General features: G+C 42.0%; 2 protein-coding genes and 1 long non-coding RNA gene across 9 annotated transcripts in view; 2 read left to right on the top strand and 1 right to left on the bottom strand.

Annotated features, from left to right (window-relative positions):
* SLC22A15 (solute carrier family 22 member 15) overlaps positions 1-6545 on the top strand; it is a 58020-nt gene extending 51475 nt beyond the window's left edge. The window contains exon 12 of the transcript XR_015801208.1: positions 6520-6545. The gene's annotated coding sequence lies outside the window, so the exon portion shown is untranslated. The remainder of the gene's footprint in view (positions 1-6519) is intronic.
* MAB21L3 (mab-21 like 3) overlaps positions 1-25189 on the top strand; it is a 71204-nt gene that overhangs the window by 9692 nt on the left and 36323 nt on the right. For 3 of the 7 annotated variants that reach the window (XR_015801210.1, XR_015801212.1, XR_015801213.1), the window contains exons 1-7: positions 6557-6696; positions 10895-11035; positions 13107-13178; positions 15530-15821; positions 18082-18263; positions 19005-19199; positions 21961-22793. Coding sequence is in view for 1 of the 7 variants with exons in the window: in XM_014890285.2 (XP_014745771.1) it covers positions 6649-6696; positions 10895-11035; positions 13107-13178; positions 15530-15821; positions 18082-18263; positions 19005-19199; positions 21961-22194 (1164 nt within the window). In the remaining 6 variants the exon portion in view is untranslated. Of the gene's footprint in view, positions 1-6556; positions 6697-10894; positions 11036-11109; positions 11244-13106; positions 13179-15529; positions 15822-18081; positions 18264-19004; positions 19200-21960; positions 24613-25189 lie in introns of those variants that run through there. The other 4 variants (XR_015801211.1, XM_014890285.2, XR_015801214.1 and 1 more) reach the window with 4 other exon arrangements.
* The window catches only part of LOC148224689 (uncharacterized), a 57940-nt gene continuing 40171 nt past the window's right edge, over positions 7421-25189 (bottom strand). Inside the window, exon 3 of the long non-coding RNA XR_015801216.1 lies at positions 7421-11331. This is a non-coding gene — a long non-coding RNA (uncharacterized LOC148224689). The remainder of the gene's footprint in view (positions 11332-25189) is intronic.

Raw genomic sequence — 25189 nt, forward strand, 5'->3', positions numbered from 1 at the left:
TTCCTTTAATCCTGGTTGCCTCTTCAGCTTCTCCTTTCCATCCTCTCCACAGTGCCATGTTAGCCCTAGGACACAACACAGTGTCCAAGTTGACATATCCTAAGGGTCACCTGGGAGGTTTGGTATCTTTGACCTTGGTGTATGTGGCAATCTTAAGAGTTTGATCAGACAGCTTTTATAGCAGATTGGCAGTACTGCTAATCAAGATCATACAAAAACACATCTGCTTTTCATGTGGTTTAGACAGAATGTGGTTGCCAACTGTCTTCATTCTGCTGGGGGCTTTTTGTGGGTTTTTGTTTGTTTAGGTGGGATGGGATGGGGGGGTTGTTTGTTTTTTTGTTGTAGTTGGGATTTTTTTTGTTGTTTTCTCTTTTGGTTTAGCTTCTCTTTTTTTTTTTTTTTTTTTTTTTTTTTAAATCTCATTCTCATCCCACACAGCTATTCCTTCCAGGCCTGGGGACCCTTCTCAGTTTCCTTGCTCAGGCTGACCTGTTTGTTCTGCAGTAGTTATGTTTTGATCAAGAGAAGGCAATAGATCTTACAACTATGTAACTGTTACTGTCCTGTGATATATGAGGCTTAGTTTCTAGCTCTGGCTCCAGTGAACTCTTGTACATTTTTTATTAGTCAGTGACTGGATGAAGCACAGAAACAGGGATGCTGGTCTGAGTCTTCTGTCTCCCTAGTGAGTTTGTGTTGGAGTGATTTCTCACTTAGCACTGGTAATTTACTCAATTTGCTTCAAACTGTCATGAACTCGAGCAATAAGTTCTGAATTGGGTCAATTTGGGCACAACAGCAAAGTGTAAAGATGATAGAAGCTAACACTGTGCTCTGAGAGCAGTCGAAAAAAAAATACCAGCTCCTGGAAATGCAGTGATCCAATCTCATTCACCCCCTCTTGTTGACAGAGCATCATTGCAAGCATGCTTCTTGGCTTGGTCTTTCTTTTAAATCTTAGGCATGGTCTGTTTGTCCTAAGTTACTGCGCCTCTAGATTTAAAATCCTTTTCTTGACACCTGAAAATAACCAGCAAACCTATGCTGAGTCCAAAAGTGAGGCATCTTTTTCTCACCTGAAAAGACTTCCAGTGCTAAAAGTTTTCCCAGTTGCAATGTGCTCTGCCAAACACTTTTTTCCAGATGCTATTTTTCTAACCATGTGTTTAAATCAGTGGTATCAAGTATTTCCTTAATGGCATGCCAGGTTTTTACCTAGGCATATAGCTAAAAGTGCTGCAGGATGTTGGCTGCAGGTCAGTTTTCAAGATGGTGGAACATCCTGATTGAAACAGTAGAACAGTAGTTGTAGTTTAGTAATGGATAAAACACTGAGGAAAAATATCCTCAGAAATGCTTGGAAATGGTCTAGTGGAATATTTTATGTTTAAATGGAACTTACACTATTTCAGTGAACTTTCGCTACGTGGATTCAGAACTCAAAATGCCAATTTTCCTGCCCAATATCTCAGTAAACTCTCCTGGAAGCCTCAGAGCTGATGCTGCCAGGGCTCCCATCTTCCTGCCTCTCCTGCCATCTTCTGAGCTGACCATTTTAAACTTGGAAACTTCCAGACCCTGAACACATCACCATACTGGATTCCAGTGATGTTGGCAATACTAGAATCACTGCTGTATGACTTGTGTTTGCTGCCCAGTGGCTTGATGCTTAACAGCAGCTGCAAAATGGACTGGATTCTGATGAATTTCCTAGTTGAGGCTGGTCGGTGGTGGGTAGCAGCGTTATAATCTCAGCATTTTTCAGAATTTCCCACATCCTCAGCCAGTGATCCTGGAGTGATCACTTTCTTTGGAAGTACTGCACTGCAGCCTGAAAAGATGCAGGTTATGAATAATTTTGGGTTTCAAATCTCTTCCCAGGTTAAGAGAACTCATTTTTAGCAAAAACTATCTGCCTTTTTCTGATATGTCTGGTATGACCACAAATGGAAAAAAGATACCAGGTTTTAGAACCCGCCGGACCTGATCCAATGCTGTGCTTAGTTTGGAAAGGATATAAACTTTTAACTTGCATGATATGAAGTGCAAGCCCAAGGCTAATGTGAGAACATGCGGCATAGGCATTCGGAGCATTTTTGAGCCTGCCAAGTATCGATTGGTAATGGAAGGGAATGAGTGGAGAGGCATTTCAGTTTGGCACCCATATGTGATTCTGGTGCTGTCACAGTGAATTAGCAGGACTTTCTTTTCCCTGTAGTCAATCCCAGGCTTTTGTCATTGAAGTATCCCCTTTGCTCATATCAACTGGTTAAAGTGGAAAAAAACCCAAATAAATTCCCAGAACTTTTGCCCCCAAAAAGCCTGATTATGTTATGCTGCTATCCTCTGAATGGAGGCTGAACGGTACTAACAATTGTCGCAGCATAAATGTGGCACAGGATTCAAGCTACAATTACTCAATTGGCACAGTCACTTAATCCACTAATGGGGAGAAATGTGGCAACAGTTTAAGAAGGCAAGAGAACTGTCAGAGATTATTAAATCTGTTGGGATCATTTGATTTAGTAGTCTGTCTTGACCCAAGTACATGCCTCAGCTAATGCAACAGACTTAATGCCTCTGGTAATTAGAGATGGGTCGTCATTAGTAACTAGAAATTCAGAGCTGTATTTCATCTGGAAGGCAGCATCTTCAACAGGGCTTATTTGTTGCCACTTCAGGATCCTCTGTGAGTCACAAGTGGTACATTGGACTGACTCATTTGTGTGATTTAGCAGAGGCTTTTTAATACATGCTCACTGTTCCATATGAATAGTTTTTCTTAATAGTTGCCTGACAGAAAAAGGCACAATATTGGACAACCTTGTGCAGTTAATACTATTGCTCTTATTTACAAGATGTTGGGGATTTATTTATTGTTGTGCAGTTCACAGTTCAGATTACTTTTGATTGTATATTTGAAATGTCTTTGTCATATCTGTGAAAGTGAAGAACGAAAAGCCAAGCAAGCATGGAAAGCATCAGTAATTGGCATCTTCAGAAGAAACAAGAGCCAGTCTAATACCATTCAAGGGATATATTCACAAAATACTTTTACAAGGGTTTCACAGATCTAAAATCATATTCAGTCCTGCATATTGCCAATGAATGAAAATGATACGCCACAGATTCAGTGTTTTTGAAAATACTAGCAAATTTCTAAATCCTCTTCAAAGAATACTGATAAGTAACTGAAGATGCAGTTACAAAGGAAATTAGCCACAATCTGAACTCCCTTTACAAGGTACTATGAAGTGGGAACTTCATAATATAAAATAATATAAATGAAGTAATGAATAATGAATAATAAATAATATAAATTAAGTGATAGCTGAGTCATTTAATATGATTTTATGCACATCAGCAGGCAGGGAACTGTGACTTGAGAAGACCAAAGTATTGAAGTGTGGCTTGACAATGCTTGAGAGAAACTACATAAATCAATGGATGCTCATCAAGCAGAATTTGGGTGTCTGTGGTTTGCTAGTTCCGTATGTGATGCTGAAAACCTCCTCAGGGACACCATCAAAGAGGGAAGGAAGGTTGCAGTGCTTCAGCAAGAACTGTCTGGGGAAACCGTCTCTCAGAAATATGCCCAGACCCCAGCAGGGGCTTAAGGCACTTCTAACAATCACTAGAAAAGAAAGAGATTCAGAGGTGCCAAAAAAATCGCCATTCTCAGTGTGGATGGGAATTTCCTTAAAGTATACTTGGGAGTTTAATTTGTCAAACTAATCAAGTTCAAAAGCTCTCAACAGTGCTTATGTCTATGATATCTGATGGATTGTGAGCTAACTAGAACTGAAGAGACCTTTTGTGGTTTTGTCTTCACATTGTTGCCTGGCTTCAGCAGAGTGCTTTTTATCTCCATGATGCTATTGTGAGCTTTTCACAAAAGAACAGGTCATCTGGTCCAACCTCCCTGCTCAAGCAGGGTCATCCCAGAGCACATGGCACATGATTGCATACAGACAGTTGTGGAATATTTCCAGTGAGGGAGACTCCACAACCTCTCTGGGCAACCTGTTCCAGTGCTCAATCAGCCCCACATTTAAGTTCTTTCTCATATTCTGGTGGAACTTTCTGTGCATCCATTTCTGCCCATTGCCTCTTGTCCTGATGCATGAAACCACTGAGAAAAGCCTGGCTTCATTCTCTTGATGCCCTCCTGTGCTTCTTGAAGAGTGAGGAAAAAGAAGTAGCCATTCTTCACTCCCTCTTGCTGGTATGCCTGGGCAATTAAGTTGTAGGCTCAGAGGAAGTATTTTCTCAGGAGAGTGTTTATCAGCCTTTGAAGCTTGGATCTATCTCAGATTTTCTCCACTTTAATCTTACTTTATACAAGCATGGTAGAAGGTGCCTGAGAAGGATCAATCTGGTGGAGGTTTCTCTACAGTAACACTACATCAGCTCAATAGACCTCACTGGAGAAGCCTGAATTCTTCCCACTTTGTGTCTACATCCTCTTTTATTTATGCAGATGTTCCAATTTCTGTACTGTCCTCTCTCTTTACTCTTTCCTTCTGATGCAGGTTCTTCCCACAGTAACATTCCCTCTTCACACATGGCCATCTGCCTCTACTTTTCTGCTGCGTTCTATGCTGTCTGGCCCTCATGTGACAAACACAAGTTCTTGTCAGGTCAAGACTGTCAAGACTGGCTGCTGCCTCCCATACCACTCTAAGCTGTATTTTGCTGGTGGTGTAAAGGCCCTTATCAGTTGTAATATTTACTGTCAGCCAAATAGCATTCTTCCCATCCTGTAAGTAGCATAATGTGTGCTACTTATAGGATGGAAATAGTGGATGGATTATAATAATAAGGATTATGAACATAAGGTGTGATATTATATAAAATAAAAATGACCAAAACCACTGCATCTTTCTGCCAGCACCATGTCTCTGGACAGCTGTCATGAGGAGAGACCTTATAGGTGAAAGAAAGAGAGACCCTTAAATCTCTCCTTGCTTCATAATCCATGTCTGAGGTTCTGAGTATTGAAGTTACGTGTGGTGGTGTCAAGAGTGTTAAGGAAGTTGTCTGCTGTATGTGCAGCTGACAGTCAGAAGGGGCAAAAGGGACTTAATGTTTTAGGCGCATGCTTTTAATGGAATCTGACTATTTAAAAGGCTAATTCTCCTCTCTTGTACACTCTGCTTAGATATAATCCCAACCAACCTGCCCCTACAAGTTCTGTTCCGACCTATTATTCTACCTGCCTTCTTTCAGACCCTGTGTTTTTTATGGCTTCCCTAGCAGAGCTCACATAAACTGGTGGCCCCTCAGGGGAAAGATAGCCAGTAAGTCTTGAAGTGAGCAAGAATGTGGTTTGAGTCCCTAAACGCTGGGGAACCAAATCTTTTTTAGTGTCCAACTCTAGTGGAAGCTGGTTTGGGAAGTAAATACTTATACTGTCTTTGGCAAGGAGACCTCGAGTCCCTCAGCAAAAAGACAAAGGCAGCTGTCTGGCAGAGAAAGGTTTACTTTGTAGGTGCTGGAGAAGCAGATGTCCTGCAGGTATTTGTGATCCAGTTAATTACTTAAATTAATGTACTTCGTATATGACTTAATGAAGGACATAATGAAGGACACCTAGCAACAACAGTGCCTGTCTTGAGGTAGCATCCAGTAGCCACACAAGTACTGCCTTTTGCTGGCTGCTGCAGAGGCAGTAAACCAGTCAAGGGATGTCAAAGTTCATTTTCCAGGGGAAATAGTGGTTTTACTCAAAAGCTGAGTGTGCCTTCCTTAATAAGGAATGCTTAACAACATGGGATCTCATCTCTGTACTCTGTCACTCCCTTCCATGTGCTGATGTACCCTTCTTTCTAAAAGCCACCAAGCTTCACTGGATCAATGACGCCTCATCAATTGTTTTTGCTTCTGAATCATCCATATGGGGTTGTTAGCTGAGCTGCTGGTAGAAAACGGGAGGCAGCTTTCTGTCTATTTACTGTAAAGAAAGTGAAGCAAGCTAGAGGAGGGAACAGGCTGTGCAATGTTTACTGTCAATATAGTCAGAGAGAGAGAGGAGATAAAAGGAGAGGGGAGGAGAGAGGAGCAGGGGCTGCAGACTGCAACCCCAGTGAATGACCTGAGTGTAAAAATACCCATGCATTTTCAGGTGGAAAGAGAGTGGGTTAGTCAACAAGGAATAACTGAGAGCATTTAAGAAAGGGTGTAGTGAAGGTCTGGCAAGGCAGAGATGTACTAGTGGCATGCAGAGAATAATGCTGAATTCAGTATGAATGTACTGAAGCTGCACTGCAATCTGAAAAGCACTTCCAGATCTTCCCTGAGACAAAGTGGTTGCTGGGATATTTTTGTGTATGCTTGCATGCAAGATCCACCATTTAAAAGTAATAAGATTAATAATAGCAATTTAACTTAGAGAATAATATTTGGCGCTAGTTTTTCATATGAGCTGGATGTCACCATTGTAGCTCAGACCAGAAAAAGAAAATTATTAGAAATAGGCATACTTCCTTGCTTCTCTCTCCTCTTATTCATCCACAGAGGTTTTAGGTGACCTTCACAGGGCAAGAAGGCTCTGAGCAGCCCTCTGAGTGTTCCTCTACTTCCAGAGGCAGGTGAACGAGTGAAGAGTGAATTCACACTTTAAAGAGCAGCAAAGACCATCTTGCCATGAAACCATTCACAGATGAAGATGTTGAAATCTACATCCAAAGCAAGGTAAGACTTTATCTGACCAGATTTTCTGTCTCCCACACTAGCTGTTGATTCTGAAAGGTGCCAAATTTGACAGTTAGTTGCTCGCCTGCTGTCTTCATTCCTGAGACAAGATTGGGTGAAGTTTCGTGAGAACTGTATTTCTAATGAGATTTCTGTTGCAGAACCATATCTGCTGGTAGCCTAATTTTCAAGGTGCTTGTCCTCTTCTTCTAGGTATCCTGAATTTTTGTTCCTGATCTGCAATCCCAGATGTGAGACTAGCTGTAATTGCCAGCATTTGAATCTAAGGAAAGGTCCTTGCCTCTCTCCCTGTTTGGTGGTCTTGGTTTGACCGAAACAAGACCAACACCAGGCGTTGCCTCTAAGAATGACTCATGTAGGAACTGCAGAGACAGACTGATATTGTTAGAATTCAGTCATCAGTCTGTCACCTCAGCTTAGGATACTTCTCCATATATCATGATTAAAATAATATGTCTCATTAGCACATGCAGACTGGAATCTCATTTTCTATTTTATAAGATATTCCAGCACTCAATTTTTCCCCATTATGAAATGAAACAAAACAGAATAAAATCCTCTGTGAAACAATACTATTTAATAAAAGCTCTAAGTGAGACATAGTATTTTTAAAAATTGATATGTTTCATGGCAGTACTTAGCTAGATGTTGTTTTATAGTGTGATTTCCCCAGCAAAAAGCAAAATACTAAAGTGATAAATAATTTCAAAGTCAGAAAGTGTAAGGCTTTATTTTCTGTAAAGGATCACATATTCTAGTACAATGAAGGGGCTGGTAAGAAAAGTTTGTTTTCTCTATGGAAATGTTTTGGTGTCAAGTATGAAAGTTCTCACAGAAATATATTTTCTTCAGGCATGCAGTGGTGTGCACAGGAAAATGATTCCATGAGAATCTGTTCAGTGAGCTATAACAGCAAATGCTTCTCTGAAGATTTAAAAAGCAGAGTTACAAAGGAGGCAACAGAGGGATCCATGCACAGGAAGATGCTTATATGACAGCCATAGATACAAGGAACAGAAGCAGACTAGTTAAGTGAGGCTTATAGCTGCCAATATTTTAGGTTATACTGAAAGTCTGTTTTCTAGTAGCCCTCAGCTCTGGTGGATTCTTAGTTTCTGCCTGCTCCTGAGTCTCTCGTCCAAGTGATGCTGCCTAACCTTCAGGCAGTTCAGCTTGTCAAATGCTGCCTGTTTTTGGAAATGGGTCAACACCCTGGTGCAATGAATCTCGATAATACCAGAGATTTTGTCCTTATGCCTCTCATCAAAGGAAAAATTTGAATGCATATGGAGTGGATGTAGCTGGGTAAATAAGAGAAAACCCAAATCTTCTTAACAGTTCCTAATAAATCCCAATCCTGCTTCCTTCCCCCTTAATAAAACCTTAATTGGCATTGTTATTCAGGTTTTATGCATTTGTTTTTGCACAATTCCCCAAGTTATGACCTGGTAAGGGGAGTGCCAGACAGAAGTGACTGTCCAGCACACACATTGTCCTTACGATGTCTCTTCTCCCAATGTGTCTATGCTGGTACTAGAAGTATCTGATGCCTTGGCTCTTCAGACTCGTGTTCTGTTTTCTGGTTTTTTGCCCTCTCTACTGTAGGAAGGTTACATTTTCCAACAGGATGACTATGGAGCTAATCATGCTTAATTATAGTGAGCACCCCCTGTCAGTCACGTGCCCATTGTCCTTTTATCCCTGCTCCAGTGATGGGGAGTACACATTGAAAGAGGTGTTTAGTGGTACTCCCTCAACTGCTTTTTGAGTGTGTACTCTTATAAAGAATTCATGACAACTGCTGCAGCCTAGCCACTAGGTGATGAAGGCAGAATTAAATGAGGCCAGGCTGGGTTGAATTATTCTCCCTGGATACTGGAGGTGGCAAAAAATGTTTCCAGCAGGTGCCCCTTAGAGAGAGCACAGTATGAGCAATGCATACACTCTAGGTCTCTGTTTGAGCTGACCTACTGTGACATTGTATACTTTTTATACTTTTCCATTTTAAAAATTCTATTTTGTTGTCTAAAAGCTCTTAGAGATGGACAACTTTCTTTGCTACCCACCATTCACTTGCTGGAGAAACCATTAGGTATCTTGTTGAGCAAGCTTATTGGACTCTTCTAAAGGGTTGTTCTGGATGAACAAAAATAAGGTGGAGAAAATAGATGCAGTATAGTACAGCTAAAATCATTCAGTGTTTTGGGGTTTTTTTAAGTACATGTAAGTAGCTAAAACTGCTCTTAGAGAAAAGGATTAATTGGAATGAGGAGGACGATGAATTACTAGGGAAATTAAAGGACATTATATAAACATAAAGGACTCGGTGGTGTTAAGATAGCAAGGAAACAGGATGTCAAGGGTGAATGAGAGCCTGGTGAAGGGAATATGATGCTGCTATCTGATGTATTTCCCACTTCCAAAAGCTATTCAGGCTTAGTAAAAGTACTGTTAATTTTGTTGTCTGAGGGATAGATATTCAAACTCTGCTCATCTTCCAGTTCAGTTCTAGTCAATTGCTGTTCACCAGTCAATGGATGTGAGGCAAGCTCTAATCCACTTTAGTCCATTAAATGGTTCCTTGTTGTGAAGAAGTGAATCTATTTGACCCCTTCCAGGGCCTGGGGACACACTTCAACACACTTGAGTGTTTTTGGCTGATAGTTCAACATTTTGACATAAAGGTATCCGAAAAGACTTTTAAAAAGTACTTGTCAATGATATTTTTTAAAAGAGAAAATATGTTAGATCCAGAAGAAGATGCCGAGTAAACAGGACACAGGAATTTTAGAAAGCCATAGACTGGTTTGGGTTGGAACTCACCTTTAAAGATCATATAGTGCAATTTCCATGCCATGGACTGTGACACCTTCCAATAGACATGGGCTCAAAATCCCATCCAGCCTGGCCATGAACACTTGCAGGAATCCACAGCTTCTCTGGGCAACCTGTGGCAGGGCCTCACCACCCTCACAGTACAGAATTTTTGACTTGCTTTTGATTCCTTTTGGTGTTTTATAATAACAAAAGACTGTAGCAATTATGTTTGACTGTGGCGATTATGCTTTATCATTCACTTTAGCCAAGTGATGAACTCTGTTTCTGGTTTCTTTTTTCTTAACTGCAGACAATAAGATTTAGTAGAATATGATGAGGAAAAAGAAGACTCAAGAAGAAAGCAAAAGCAACCAAATGAGATGAAGCGTAGGATCCAAAAAAGAACAGTAGACAGTCTTAATATTTCACTCTTCATAAGTAATTCTGGTTGTATAAGTAATGACAAATATGTTCATGAACTTCATTAACAGTCGCTGAATCTCCTCACTTTGGTAAATGTGTAAGGACATTTGGGAAATACTGAATGTCCTTTACATAGTTCCTTCATGTCCCTCCTGTTGAATCTCTGTGTTCAGATTGTGACAGTCCCCTTATGCTCCCTTCATTTTTAGTAATAAATGAATGTTCAGGTTTATCTTATGTTTTTCTGAGTTGTCCACCTCTCACCTCAGTCTTTCCAAGACTCAGACATTTCACTGAAATAATTTTCAATAATTCATTATGCTACTACTTCTTGAATTGAAGAACTACCCTTTAAGCCACACAAACATCTAGTTCCCAATGGGACCAGCTTTGGAAAGATGCTTTCTCACTGTCTAGGAGTAGAGTCTCATCTCTACTTCAGTCATAAAGAGAGTGTGGATACATTCAGTGCGTAAGGTAGGCATCTAAATGATGCCACATACATGTACCACCTGACTAATGGACAGATCTGTAACTCATGGTGTCCTGTCAGTTCTTGGAATGAAAGACAACCTAGCTTTGAGAATGGCTACCATGTGCAGGGGAGTAACTGGTATTCTGCATTAAATGGATAAAGAATTGAGACTGTAGCTGTAGTTGATAACAAATTTATCTGTGTAATGAACTCCTTTGCTTCCATCCAAAGGTGTTGGCATGAAAATATCAATTACTGCTCAATAGTCTTCAATATTGACTCTTTGGTGTTCACAGCTCTGTCTCGTGGTAAATTGGTTGCAATACACAGGGAACAATTTTTATTCCCACTGCAGCACAGGCACAAATGTTTCAGGATGCTTTAAGCTGATTTGTCTGCTTCCCACTGGAGACAAAGACTGCAATTACCTGTAACATGAAGTATTTTTCCTGGAACTGACAGGTGGAACAGCGGCATTACCTGGTTTCCAAAGCAGTGGAGGAGGTGCAGAAAATCATCCAGCAGCTGACTGCAGAAATCAGCTACAAGGCTGTGCGATTCCAGGCTATCTCCAACTCTGGCATTCACAATGAAAACATTAAGGTATGAACAAGACCTCTAATGCACTCTCTGGCAGCCTGTAGGCAACCAGAAAGTGATTTCTCCATATTGTCAGTGTTTGTATGGGCAGGTACCTCACCCAAAACACCACAGATGATGCGCTGATACCGCACTGTGGAATTCTAGTGACTGGGTCGTTGGCACTCACTCATGGACATCTCACAGCCACAGGAGCATCAAAGAGAGATGGGTAAATCAGGCAGAGCCTCTTCTTACAGCTGCTGTGTTTACAAAGAGCATCTATTGCCAGAGCTGTCAATTCCAAGCAGAAGGCAAAGCTGTTTGGGAGACAGAAGGAAAAACTTATGCAGCAGTAACGTAAGAAAAAATGCTCATACCTTCATGAGCTATGACTCATATTTTTCACAGGTGGAAAAGCTGTCAACTCACAAAAAAAGATAGAAAAATTAGGAGTCCTTCTTCTTCTATGAACATTAGAAAGCTCCTTCTGAAAAAGCTTTTCTTTTGCTTTTTTCTTTGTCAGGATCAGAATTTCTTTTTTATTGGGAAAAAATGCTTATTAGTGGAAGAAGTGAAATACCTCCCCATTTTAGACCTTCAGGTGTGAAAATAATAATGCCCTGTCCCAGCTATGACAGAAGGCTGCTTATTTAAACAAAAGTAACTAGTAAAGACACAAGAAACAATCACAGTAATGACAACTTCAGATGAAAACAATCTTTTTCCTCTGAATTAGTTGAAATACTAATGTCAACCATTATCCTAAACCACAGCCATTTACAGATCAAAACACAGCAAATATGTAAAAGCATGAGGCAACTTTTGCAGCTCTCTGGGACTGAAAGGGAAGAAGTATTTGTATGAAGCTGCTGGAAGTGTATGGAGGTGGAGGCAAAATATAATCACCAAGTCTGAAATGTGACTATTGCCCTGGGGACAAAGACATTCAGATTCATAGCTTTTTTGGAATTTTGTGTATCTCAGAGCACGTGGTCTTGTCAATAAGTATGACCACAGTGACGTAAAGCAGTGCCACTTCCTGATCCACAAGTTCTTAGTGCCAGAGTCTGCCAGCCACCTCTTGTGCTGGAACAAACCTACTTGGCTAATGAGGTCTGACAGGACCAGGGTCAGGGTAAAATTGTTGCTCTGGAAAGCAAAGCACAACAAAACCACCAAGACAATCTATTATGAGCAGAAATTTGGTGTTATAATATGCAGATCTGAGCAAATTCTGCTTGAAAGAAGTCTTCAAGATCTATTTCCTTAAAAGTGGCAGATCTGTTGTTCATGCTTAACTGAACCCAGTGTTACACATCTGTGGAAGTAACACTAGGAGGACCTGACTAATTGTTCTGTATTTATGGGACAGCAAAGAATGGGTTGATGAGAAATTATTCTGGTTTAGGCTGTCTACTACCAAAAATTGGAAACTTTAATACCATTGCTGACATACTTCAACATAGAGGAGACTTGTGTCCAAGGACAGTCAATGTATTCAGTATTCCATGTTTAATTTTGCAACATATTTTTTTCTGTCAGTTAAATCTACAGTGATTTTTCAGAAATTTCAGCTTCTGGCTAAAATAAATCAATTTAACATGGTGAGAGATCTAGATTTGTTGAGAAGCCTCAAGCTCCCTTCTAAATATGAAGGGCTGAGTGGAGAATAGTTAAGAAAAGTCTTTATATATTCAGTGTTTTCCTGTGACCCCTGTAACAAAAAGTCATGCTTTAATGAAAAACCTGAATTAAAATTCAGATTAGCAAAACAGATTATTTAATTTTTAGAAGTTCTAAGTGGTTTTTTTTTTGTTGTGGCCCACCATTTTTGAAGCTGTAAACAGTGCAGGGCTGATGCAAAAGCTGTGGAGTCTTCAGTAAGGTTAAAATTAAGAGGTCCAGACTAATCACTGGTACTGCACTGCCCAATGGCATTGCCAAGTGTTTAATCAAGGTGGGGGCAATGGGGGGATTTTCCTTTATAAACTTCGAGCATCCAAAGAAGCTTGCAGCTTTGCTCTGTGAATGAATAACCTAGCACATGCTTTCTGTTCTGCGTACTTCTTGTTTTCCTTTCTGCTTCTCTAAGGATCAACCAGCTTTACTGGCCAAGTGGTCAGCTATGCTTCGGAGGAAGCGCCCATTCCACCCATCCATCCAGGTACAAAGCCTTCCTGCTGCCTGAGAATCCCTGTGCTTCCTCCTCACATACCCTCTTCTCCAGACTTCACCCACCAGACTGATCCTTCCATGACTGTTTTGTTCTCTGCACAAGAGACCTGCTATTTTTCCTCTCAAAGCATAATTATTATCTTTCTAACCTAATGTTTCTGTCTCCCTGGAACAGCCTGGCCAAGTTCATAAGAATGAGGTTGTATTTAATTTGCCCAGCATACTCTAGAGAGGATTTTAATGCAGCAGAACTGGCCACAAGTTTGACACCCCAGAATTGGAGACTCTTGTTTGAGCTTGTGGCTTTCTGGGTCCCATGGCCTGCACATAGTGTATGAGACCATCGTGTGACAGACCATAGATGTGGGACTGGGAAAGAAGACACCAACTGCCTAGCTTAACAGTGCTATTCCTAGCCTTGTGTATTCTGTTTTCTCGTAAACCTCAGATGGAGGACCCTTGTGACCTGCATTTGCAGGCTCACATAACTTGTGCTGCTCTTCCCTTTACAATCTATTGGATGCCAGTGCATACAATACAACATTTTGGTATGAGGGGTATGCAAATGTGGCTGAGGCTGTGAGAGGAGCAGTAACTGCATGACAGCCATTGTATTTTTTCCTTATGGAGCCTTATTCTCTCTTTCTGAACTGCCCACAGGATTTCTCAGCCCCAGCAAACCTTATGTGTGCAGGTCAGCTTGATCTGCAGTGGCATCCTTTCAGCATCCTCCTGCCTTTATGGCTTATATTTGACAAAAGAGCAGCTTCCTGGTGTTTTCTTTGCTATTTCTGTTCTTCTGACTGGCCATCTTTTGGTTTCCAAATCAGAGAAGACCAGCTGAGAGAGAGAGAGACAGGAGGTGAGTGTAGCAAGGCAGCCCCTGCCCTATGGTCCCTAAGTGAGATAAACACAAGGAGGGCAGCTGGGTCAGCCAAGAGTTGGGATCCTCTGGAAAGTCTGCTGCTAAGTCAGGTCTGAGGTCAAGCCACTCATTGGAGCCCAGGGCTAACCTGAAATGAGTGTCCCAGACCCATGGGCAGAAGGTGTGGGTAGAAGTCCCAGAAAGGCTGCTTAGGGACAATAAAGCCTGTTAGTGCCCTCAGGGCCCTGGCACCTCTGTAGTAATACTTTAAATCAGCTGAGCTGAGCTGAGCTGAGCTGAGCTGAGCTGAGCTGAGCTGAGCTGAGCTGAGGAAGGCTACCAGATTGTTTTGGAATATTACAAGAGAGTGACAAGTGTGTTTTGTTCACCATGGGTGTAACCACCTCACAGCAGTGGTTGTCACTTCACATCCTGCTCGTGCAGAAGCTTCACCTTACTTATGCCAGTGTAAGTTAGGCTCAGTAGCAAGTGGACTTGAAAAGCCCGCATGGTAAATATCTGAAGGAATTTGAACACCCCTTCCGGAGCCACAGCTGCCAGATGCTTCCAAAGTAGCACTTGGACATGTCTGGCTCTGCCCTGGGCCAGACAGATGATGTTTTGTGGTATTTGAGTCACCTTATTCTTTCCTTGAAAATACTGTCTTAGAACTGTTTTTTATTGGAAAATGGTTGTTCCCCAAGTGAGACAAATTAACTGGCTTGCAAACAAGCCTATTTAAGGCTTCCTTGTCCATTGGGTGCTGCCTCTGTCCTTACACTGTTTCTGTCATGCTTATCAGGAGATGCAGTTCCATGTATTACAGCTGGCCAAGACCTGGATTTATTTCTGAGAGTGACACGGCCTCTGTAGGCTCAGGCAGGTCACTTGCCTCATGTCTATGTCCCCTTAAAGGCCAGTCAAGCAGAGTGAAACACTTGTAAAATTAATGGGCCATGGCCTTATTTTGCTAATGTCTGCAGTGGACTTTGAAAGAGATAAGGAAGGTGTACTTTTTGCCAAAGTTATTACTAGTATTGGATTCTGGGTTTATCTCAAGTAACAATTCTGAGATAACAACTAGCACTATTTGGGTTTCCCTTGGCTTTATCCCAAAACATATTCTTTCATGCTCCTTGGAAGCTGCTGGTTATTACATCTCATACAATTGCAGACTAGAAATGACAAGAAAAGGGGAAAAGCATGGCAGGTGTGGTGGCAAATCAGCCAGTGAGCTCTTCTCTTCTAAGAGCTTCACATCAGACACCTTCTAAGATGATTTCCTCATAGTCTGCATGCCTCCAAGGTAACCCTTAGACAGGTCCTGGCTGTGTTCAGTTAGTCCCATCATACTATGGTTTTTCCTTCTTTTCAAAGCCCCCAGTTTTACCTAGTACTTCTTCAACCCTGTTTTCCTTACTTTAGCTCATGGATCTACCCTTGTCTCCTCTCTCAATCTCTGTGAATTCTCCTAGGTCTTAGCACCCAGCCAATTCCTCATCACAGTTCCTCTGCGTGGCCTGACTGGTTACAGGGAATCCCAGGCACGGCACTGGCGCTATTACACCGTGAATGGAGCCAAGCTCCTCTCCTCCGTGCGGGATCCTGAGGAATTGCATCAGTGGCTGGAGGTGGAGCAGTTCTCAAAAAGCCTTCAACAGTGGCATGAAGAGGATGTGAACATCGAAGGTGATCTGGTTCCAGCCAAAGTCCTTATTGTCTTCCGGGAGCTGGTGGAGAAATCGATCGTCTCCTGTAACCTTTCCAGTGAGTTTGGTGGGGACAGGTGTAAGGGAAACCATCACAGAGACAAAGTGTTTGGCTTGCATGGTCAGAAGCTGCACAAAACACTCCAAAACCAGGAAACCTTCAAGCAACTGCAATGATGTATACGGACATGCATTGAAGATAGAATTCAGTAGTTCTTGGGCTCTTTGTACTCAAGATATTACTCCTTTCTTAGGAATTTGGGTAGGTTCTCCAGCAGCATCACCCTTGTAGTTTGTTTGGGAAAAAAATCTTTCTCTACTACAGCACCTGCAATATGTTTAAGTTATCAAGGAAGGTAGTATAGGAAAATTAGATACCGGAAAATGCTTAAGTCTGAGAAGAACATGTTTGAAGATATTTACAGGGAAGTTAATGCTTTGGAAAAACCTTAGCTGCCCACAGCTTTCCAGCATGGGATGGTGGGAACTAAGTAGAAGAACTCTACTGAAGCAAAGTATGTTAGACAAGTGCTCTTTCCCCAGTGTCCAGGCTACTCCTGTGGTGCCTCTTCCCACAGCATGTTTCCAGGATTACTTTATTCATCAGTAGTGTAATGAGTCTTCTGTATTTCTGAGCAATAGAAGCTATTTCCACTCGACTGATCGCTCATGTTAAAGTCAAGCTCTGCTAGATAATGGCATTTTTTTCAGGAAATACTTGTCATAGGAATGGAAAGGTGGATAGGAATTAAATTTCACCATTGAGGCTCACAAGAAGGACGAGCTGGATTTGGCTTGCTTCTGAGGCTTTACTTAGGTGAAAGTTATTGTGTTGTGCAGCATCACATCAAGTTATTGAGTGAAAGTTGAGTATTGCAGGAAAGGTACTTGCAAGGATCCCAGAGAGTGATGTTTGGGTTGATGATTCTGATGCCCTTTTTGTAAGGTCCGCTGGAAGGAGATGGGCTAAGATGAAGTCAGAAGTAATTGCCACTTTTGTTTGTTTCTGTGAAGAATGGACTTCCTTCATCCCACAGTATGGCTAAAGTTACAGGAAAACTTCACTGATTTCTTTGCTTCCCTGTTTTTTTATTTCTTTCAGCACCAGTAAAATCAGTTTTTGAGGTGTCTTACTTTTCATTAGTGGAAAAATAGGTATAAGCATTGCAATGCTTTTGGAAATGCCATGAACATATTTACATGCTGACACAGTGGTTGCTCTAATATTTTTCAGCTGCTAGGGATCCTTGTAAGGAGCTTGGGAACATACCAGTTCCCATTTTGATGCCAGGCTTGGTTCAGTGGGGAAATAGCACATAGATTTTCTGAGGTTTATGAAGTTTTTCTTGGGATGGACTCTACTCTTTGCAAGATAATTCACCCCATGAATTGCTCCTTAGCCCATGCCAATCAAAATGAGGCGGAATAACACACTGCTCTTTAAACTGCTTATGTTCTTCTGCTCAGGCTTTCACTTCAGTGGGTTAGAGGATGAACACACAATTGACTCAGATGGCAGAGCTGAAGGGACAGTGATCCTGCCAGAGTGACTGGGACAGAAACTTCTTCCATGAACTCAACTGGACCAACCGGAAACATCCCACGAAGTCCATTAGTTGCAGCTTTCTTTTCTTTCTGTACTCTTAGATTGTGTTGTTCCTGGAGAAGAGCCACTCTTCTTTCACACTGAGGAAACTTCTTTCATCCAAATCACCTTGGAACTAACTCTTCTTAGCACTCAGCACTTGGAGTGATGTAGCAGTTAGCCTTTTCTGTGTGACTGCTCTGCGCAACAGACCATAAATTCTGGTATGGTCTTCTGTGCATGTGCATCTCCAGAAACAAACCTTACAGATACCCCACAAAACATTCTGAATGACTGGCAGTGTCAGTAAGTGTGGTCTGGCAAGGGTCTGATCTCAGGTTCTCTGAAGGAAGAAAAACATATTTAGAAAAGAATTGTTCATCTGGTCTTCTCCAATCTGCAGTGATCTCCTTGTAGTGTACCATTAGAAATGTTAGGTTATACCGCTTGTCTAGCTTTATTTTTAAGAAGCTGATCCTAGGGTTTAAGAGGACCAACAAAGGGGGAAAAGAGCATGATAACTGAGTGTAAAGTTAAGAACTTTGTTCTTTCATCTTCCTATTCTCATTCCCCAGGATAGACTTACCTAGATTTAGGTTTCTCTTATATTCTTCATGTGTTATTGAGAGAGTGTTAATACATACCAATAGAACTGCAGGGTCCTAGACACCCTCTTGCTTGGCATGTGGAAAAGGACCTTTTCTTTATATTTTCTTCTCTTGTTCTTTCACAGGTAAAGTGACAGTGCTGGAGAGCTTCAGCTCAGTGGTCCGGGTGGCTGTGGAGACATCAGAATCCCAGGTAGAGGTGGAGCTGGTCCCTGCTGTGGAGATCCCAACTTGCTGGCCCGAGAAAGCCCGGTGGCCTCGTTGCCTTAAGCGTTGGCCTTCTCAGGAAAAAGTGCAATGCATCAAGGTAAACAGTGCAAAAAACACCCTTAACTCTGGGATGGAATTTACCTGTCAGGTGTCTGATAGTGTTTTCCCAAAAGAAGAACTGCATGGTGATGGCAGTAGGGTTAGAAGATGTATTCTCTAAAGAGCGAAGCAATGTTTCAAAATATTCTGTCAGATTTTATTTGGATTTTGTTTTCCCCCCTTACAGTGGTGAATTCTATAGAGAAAATATGAGTTAATTTTTTATTGCGTGATGCTGACGTGCATCATTCTTTCTCTGCATCATGTAAGACTTCAGCAAATGGGCTTCTGTCTTGCAGTTTTCCCTCCAACTCAATCCCATCTTTCCCTACAACACTCATGGCTGGATTCTGGCACTTCAGCTCAGCCCCAGCTGCCATGTTCCTGCAGGTCCCATTCCATCTTGCAGTCCTGCTCCCCTCATATGCACAACTTCCTGCTCCACAGCAAAGTGCCTGCAGAGCTGCATCTCTGCTTTAGTGGCACTGCTGGTACTGTGCCTGATGGTTCTGGAACAGGATCTCCCTGCAGTAACTGATACCAGCACACAAGGAAACAATGCAAAATGCATTGTTTCAACTAAGAATTAAGATGGGAGCACACCTCATGTTTGCTGCCTCTGCTGACCCTGTTTAGAATAGGCTTCAAGAGATGTCATACATGCTTTTGTAACCTCTCTGTGCATTGCTGGGAGAAGTTTGCCTCTGATCTGCTGTCACACTTCCCCTGTTGTTCACAGTCGCTGGGTTTCGACCTTCTGGCCCGCTCTAATTATCACTGGCAGCTGTGCTTCTCCCGCGCTGAGCATATTCTCATGGAGGGACTTGATGAAGATGGTGGTTGTCGCCTGAAGTGCTTCAGGGTCATGAGGCAGATGAAGGAAGATGTCTGGTGTGCTGGAAATAAGCCTGTCATCACAGTTTATCACCTTCAGGTAGGCATCACCCTGATTACCAACATACAGTCGCGGGATCTGTTGCAGTGGCTTCCATCCAGAATGTTGTGGTGTAAATCAGTGTAGCATCTGTGTAACTTCTAAGGTAAGTCAAAACTGCTGTACCTTTCATTGCTTTATGGTGGCAAGGAGTTCACTAAATTTGTGTTCCAAACTTCAATAAGAAACTAAGGCCTGTAGGAGCATTATGATTGCAGCAATATAAATAGTCGAGGCCCTTCCTCTGTTTTGACTTCACATTTTACTGTTGTCTGTAATTGCACACTTACTTCCTGCTTCTTGACTACCCCAGCCTCTATATCCGTCTCTCTGGTGGAAGATGGTGATTTTTTTCTTTGTGGATATGCACCAAACAAAACTGTCTTAAGTGAGCATTATTAAGGAATTAGGTGCAAACTACCGCTCTGGTGGTGCTTCACCTGGGGTAGGAAGGGAAGAAAGAGTTAAAAGGGTGGTGGCATCCTCCCTGCACCTATTTCAGGGTTCAAGATAGTTTCAAACAAGATTTGTGAAGAAGAGAGAGAAGACTCTGCTATGACTGTGTCCCCACCTCTCACAGCTGCAGACACTGATGGGCCAGAGGCAGCACCATTTGTTAGATTATAGATGAAAAATCTTGCTTTCTGGGACTCCATCCTCCTAGAGTTGCCAGAGAGAGGCTGTACTTTTCTCACCTTGAAGCCTCAAGCCATTAGGTTCCTACAGTAGTTCCTGATCTTTTGGTATCCAAAACCAGATGCAATGCTAAGATTTCTCCTAAAGAAAAAGCTGGTGACCATCAAATGCTGTTACAATCATGGCACTACTGTATGTCAAGATGGAATTAAAAAAAAAAAATTGATGAGTCTAATTATACCTTAGCTGAATGCAAAACTCCTCAGTGCCTGTAAGAACAACCTGGTGAGAAAAATGTCATATGTCAGACAAAGTGGAAAACCATTTAACCATTAGGAACAATGCTTTTTCCCTGGCTGAAGGAGCAGATGTGCAAGAAGTGCTGTTGCATGGACTCTTGATCAAAGTCAGAAACCATTTAGAAGCTCTTCAGTTCTTTGCTGTAACTGTACTTCCAGCTTTTATGGCAAGAGAGGATTGGTTTACCAGACAGAAAGAATTTTTCAAAATTACTCACATTAAAAAGAAAAACAGGAAAAAAAGAAAAATGAGAGAAACAGTCAGTGGATAAACCAGCAGTCGAACAGAAGCTTTCTGTTAGGTTTCTTCACATTCTCAGGTTTCCCTTGTCAGAGATATCCAGCAATTAGGATTAGACAAGATCCTCTATGACAGAGGAAATCTGCATCCCAGAAGCTCTGAAAGCCAGAGAGGACTACATAACTGCCCTTCTTTTGCTTACCTGCATAGGAATGAAATTCAAGACCTGGAATTCCAAAAATATCAAGGTACATTCTGAAAGCCAACTCTATTCTGTTGGTAGAGAGCTGGCAGTTAGGTACATAAATACTGGGGATAAATCACCTGTTTGGGCACCCAACTGAAAAAGCAGCAGTTTTCCTTGCCTTCAGAAATTTCATTGTAACTGCTGCCTGCTGAAGTAGTTTTAGTGTATCAGACTTGCTTTGCAAGTCTTCAAGGAGCAGCTTTCAGAGTTATAGCTTGAATTCCTCACTATGTCTTTGTTTCCTGGTGACATTCAAGAAAAGGTTTTTTGGTTACTGCAGCTGTGAACAATAAATTTTTCACATTTGAAAAACTGAGAAGAAATTTGGCAGCAGTACAACTACAGATGAAATTCTACCTCTGTAGAAATTCTACCTCTGTAGACAAGTTGAAGGCTGTGGTTCTGCCACTTCTTACAATGTCTGTGAGTCTCTTTTTGGATAGCTGAATTTGCAAAATAAAATTGGGATTCAGAGGACAGTTAAGTGACTTAGCAGAGTTATTGAACACAGGATAGGTGATTTTGTACTTTAAAAAGTTATTTCAGGCTGACTAAGGCAATCAATATGACTTTTTGGTACAGTAAGTCTAAGTTCCTTGACAAAATTATTCTCAGTCATGGTAAAGTTTGAGAAAATGCAGCATGGGCAGTGGAAAAATAATACTGTAAGAGCAATAATCGTATGCATTTTGTTATTTTAACTATGCTTTTCTCAATTGTTAAATTACATAAAGTAATTTTGGCGGAATAGAACATAAGACATGCAGTAAGTATCACATGTCAGAAAAAAACAGGAAGCATTTGACCAGAAAGCAAGCCTTGCACCTGCAATAGCTTCTTGGAATCTCAGTCTGTTTATGATGCAGATCTTTGTGTATCTTCAGCACAAATACAGCTGAAGCTTACAAATAATTATGTTGATCTCATTATGCTCTGTCCTTCCTTGCATCTACTGACTTCTGCCCTTGCAAAATAGGCCATTTTCTACAGCCTAAAATGCCTGACATTTCTACAGAGGCTCCTGCTGGAGGATGGCAGATAGGCCAAGATTATTTTAGCAAGATCATTTTCCTTGGGCTCCTGGCTCAGTCGGTGGAGAGTGGCTCCTCTGGAGAGAGATCCTAACCAGACACCTCCAAGCTGCTCTTCCTGGTCCTCAAGGGAAACTTCAGTTGGGATCCCTCCATTGCAGAAACGTTAACCCAGGGAGGTAGCAGCGCAAGTCTCTGTGCTTTCCAAGGCTGTCAGCCATTTACTAGCACTAAAGGAGCCTTAGTAAGCTGTGTGAGCCCTTGACAGAACCTCTAACACATCTCCTCTCCCATCTGCTTCTTGCAGACGGTGCTATTCTGGACGTGTGAAAAATACCCACGCACCAAGGATTGGCGCTGCTTCCCTGAAGCCTTTCTGAGGCTGGTACAGAAGCTGCACAAGTGTGTAAGCCAGCACTTCCTCAAGCATTACTTTCTCAAGAACACCAATCTGCTCAAATATGCCAACACCAGTGACCTGGACCTGGTGGCCAGCAAGCTCGCAGTCTTCTTGGACAAACCTGTTTTCTGCCTGGACTAAGGCAGGCAAAGGTCTTTCCCCAACCCCAAGTCGATCCCCCAGCTCCTCTCCCCACCTGTGGTTGCTATACATGTCCTTCCAATAGATGTTGCAGCTGGCTCTGTGAGACAGTTGGCACATGCAGCGTGAAAGAGAAGTGTCGAGCTGGCAGCGGTGGGTGGTGAAAACTGATGGGAGGTATCACTTGATGGCCAGCTGATCTAATTTGCTTTCAACATTGACAGCCTGCCTGGAAGCTACAGCCAGTGAAACTCAACTTTCTGTGCAGTCAGAACGGGCAGCTGCCTTGTTCTGTGTCTCCAGTCTTGTGGCACCTAAGCTGAAAGACAGCGCAAAGGAATCTCGCTCTGCTGCCTCTGTAACCTAACATATGTATTGCTGCTGCAGTCACCTTTCTCACAAGGATGGCAGATTTAATTGCCTGCTTACTTCACAGGCCAGCTCTGCAGAGGGGCAGAGGAACACTTCTGAGGTGTTCTGAAGCTGGAAGCTTTCTCAGAGGAAATTTAATTCAGTGAGATCCTCATCCAGTAGGATCCAGTAGGAATTTAACCATGCTGCTAGTGTTGAAGAGCTCAATGGAAGCAAGAAGAGGAACAGTGGGTTTTGCCTCTTCATTTTTCTCTCCTCCACTTATATTTTTCTTACAATTGCTTCAAATATGCCTTTTTCATGTTTGCCTTTGCAAGTTGTGTTACAATCGGGGGCTTTGTCAGGGCAGATTTCACTCCCAACCCTGGCTCTATCCAGCAGGCTGGACGAGGAGCAGGTCTTTCCCTAGTTGTTAGCAACCACATACATATTTTTGGGTGCTGTGCAGAGGGAGAATATTTTTCAAAGGCTCTTAGCTCCAAGACTCTCACGTGGATGTTTCAAAAGAAAATGGACTTTAGTATTTCAAAAGGACAGAGCTTTAGAATTAATATTAAAAACGCTGGATTTGATGTTACTGAATTGCTGAAACTGAACCAAGATAGGGGGGATTTTGAGTTTGGTTTAATTTGGTGGGGTTTTTGTCACATCTGTCCAGGAAAGTAAATCAGTCCTTTGCCAAGGCGGGTGGAAGAAGCGGGATTTGCATCCCGCGCTCCGGGACCTGTACGAGGTGCATCCATGACGTGGCGTCTCCCCATCGTGGCAGACTGCAGTACAGCCACGCGTCTCCAGTACAGCCTCTGGAGCAGGCTGTCTTCTACAGTTTTTGAGCAGAGTAGATAGGGGTCAGGAAGCATCCCAGCTCTATGGTCCTGGTCTGGTCGTGGTCCTGTGTCTCCTGCATCAGATCTCACCACATACAGACCTGATCCAACCATGCAAACTGGCACCCTCTTTGCTCAGATCCTCGGAATACTCTCCAAGTCGCCTTTCCGCATGGGTAACTGCGTTATGAACAGGTTTAAACAGTTAACTTCTCTTGCTAAACCTTTGTTCTCCAGGCTCCCTAAATGGGACACGTGTCAATTTCCTGATGACACCTCCTATTCAAATGTGGCTTTCCTGATTCCTGTGAGCTGAGCTGTTTCAGTAAAGTGCAAGGAGATGCCAATCTGCCAGGCAGAGTCAGGCAGCTGTGGCAATGAAGTAATGTCTCCTGTTTCATCTTGGTTTTGTCTTGTGGTTGAAGGGCTGGCTTCTGAAGTTAGAGGAGGGCAAAACCAGTTCAAACTGTTTGAGGACAGTGCAAAACATTCAGAGCTGTTAATCCCAAATTTGATATTTACTGCTCTGATGTATGGTCCTTTTGGGATTTAGTTGTGGCTGTTGAAGAATTTATCTCCCTTTATAGCTGAGTGAAAAAAAAAAAGTTTCGGTGATGATACCTTAACTTGGATGCAGTTGTGTATCAGTCCTCAACTGCTGGGGTTCAAAGCAAAACCATGGGTATGCACCCTGTGCTGCACAGCCATGACATGGAATGTTGCATTGCTCTGCCAGAATGGCAGCCTCTTACAGCCAGGAATGACTCAACAAATCCAGGAAATAAGCACAGAATGATGGACCTCTGCTTTGAGCCAAAAATTATCTGTATTTGCTCTATTTTCTTCTTGTTTACACAAGCAAATGCATTAGCTAGCATATGCTGCTGCAGAAAGAATCCTTGTCACCACTGAAACATGGAAGGTACATTTTTATTGACCACAAAAACACAGGAACAATCCTGCAGCTTTTTCTCCAGAAGAGCAAGATGTGACACAGCTGGCCACTGGCCAAGGGAAAAGGCTTTGAGGAAAGCACTAACGTGTTCATGGAAGCAGTTGAATACAAGAATTAATTCCTTTCAGAGACATCTTTGAGAATATCTTGTATAATTTTGTGTAGGTCTGCTTGTGTATGTAGGATTTTGTTGTGAGGCAGTTTTTCGTGGTTGTGGGAGAGTTGTGCAGGAGGTCTCTTATTAAAAAAACCAAACGTGCCAAATGTATTTATCGCATTTCTTACCACAGTAAACTTTCTGCAAATAGCTTTTCACTTATACACCAAGCCTAATCACAAAATCATGGCCTCATCCCAAGATTTTCCTCCAAAAAGAGATACTGCATTTTGTTTTGGCTACAAAATAAGTTTTGTTTCATATTTATATTTCTTCTTTTTTAGAAATTAGCATCTGGACAAATACAGACTTTCTTGAAATACATTTAATCAAAAGTTCCTTGTTCAGAACATCTGGAAGGAATGTGATGACCATTTTTTCTCCCTCTTTCATTGCTTTTATGAGTATTTTCTGCATTCTCAGCCCTCATCACAGTCAACATCGCTCCATCTGTCAGAAATTTGAATTGAATTTGTTGCTCTGCTATATAAAACTGAACAAAACTCATGATGTTTTTAGTCTTTTTACACAGCCTGCCTTCTAGTCACTAGAGGGCAATGTCTCTCTGAAGCGCAAACACTGATCCAGGATCTTGCTCTTAAAATCAGCGTCTTGTTATTATCATTGAGCTGAGACAAATGAGCTTGATTAATGTAATGCTTCTGAATTCTGTTGCCGAAAACG

The sequence above is a fragment of the Sturnus vulgaris genome, chromosome 2 (genome assembly GCF_052056855.1).
Source record: "Sturnus vulgaris isolate bStuVul1 chromosome 2, bStuVul1.hap1, whole genome shotgun sequence".
In the NCBI taxonomy this organism is placed as follows: Eukaryota; Metazoa; Chordata; class Aves; order Passeriformes; family Sturnidae; genus Sturnus; species Sturnus vulgaris.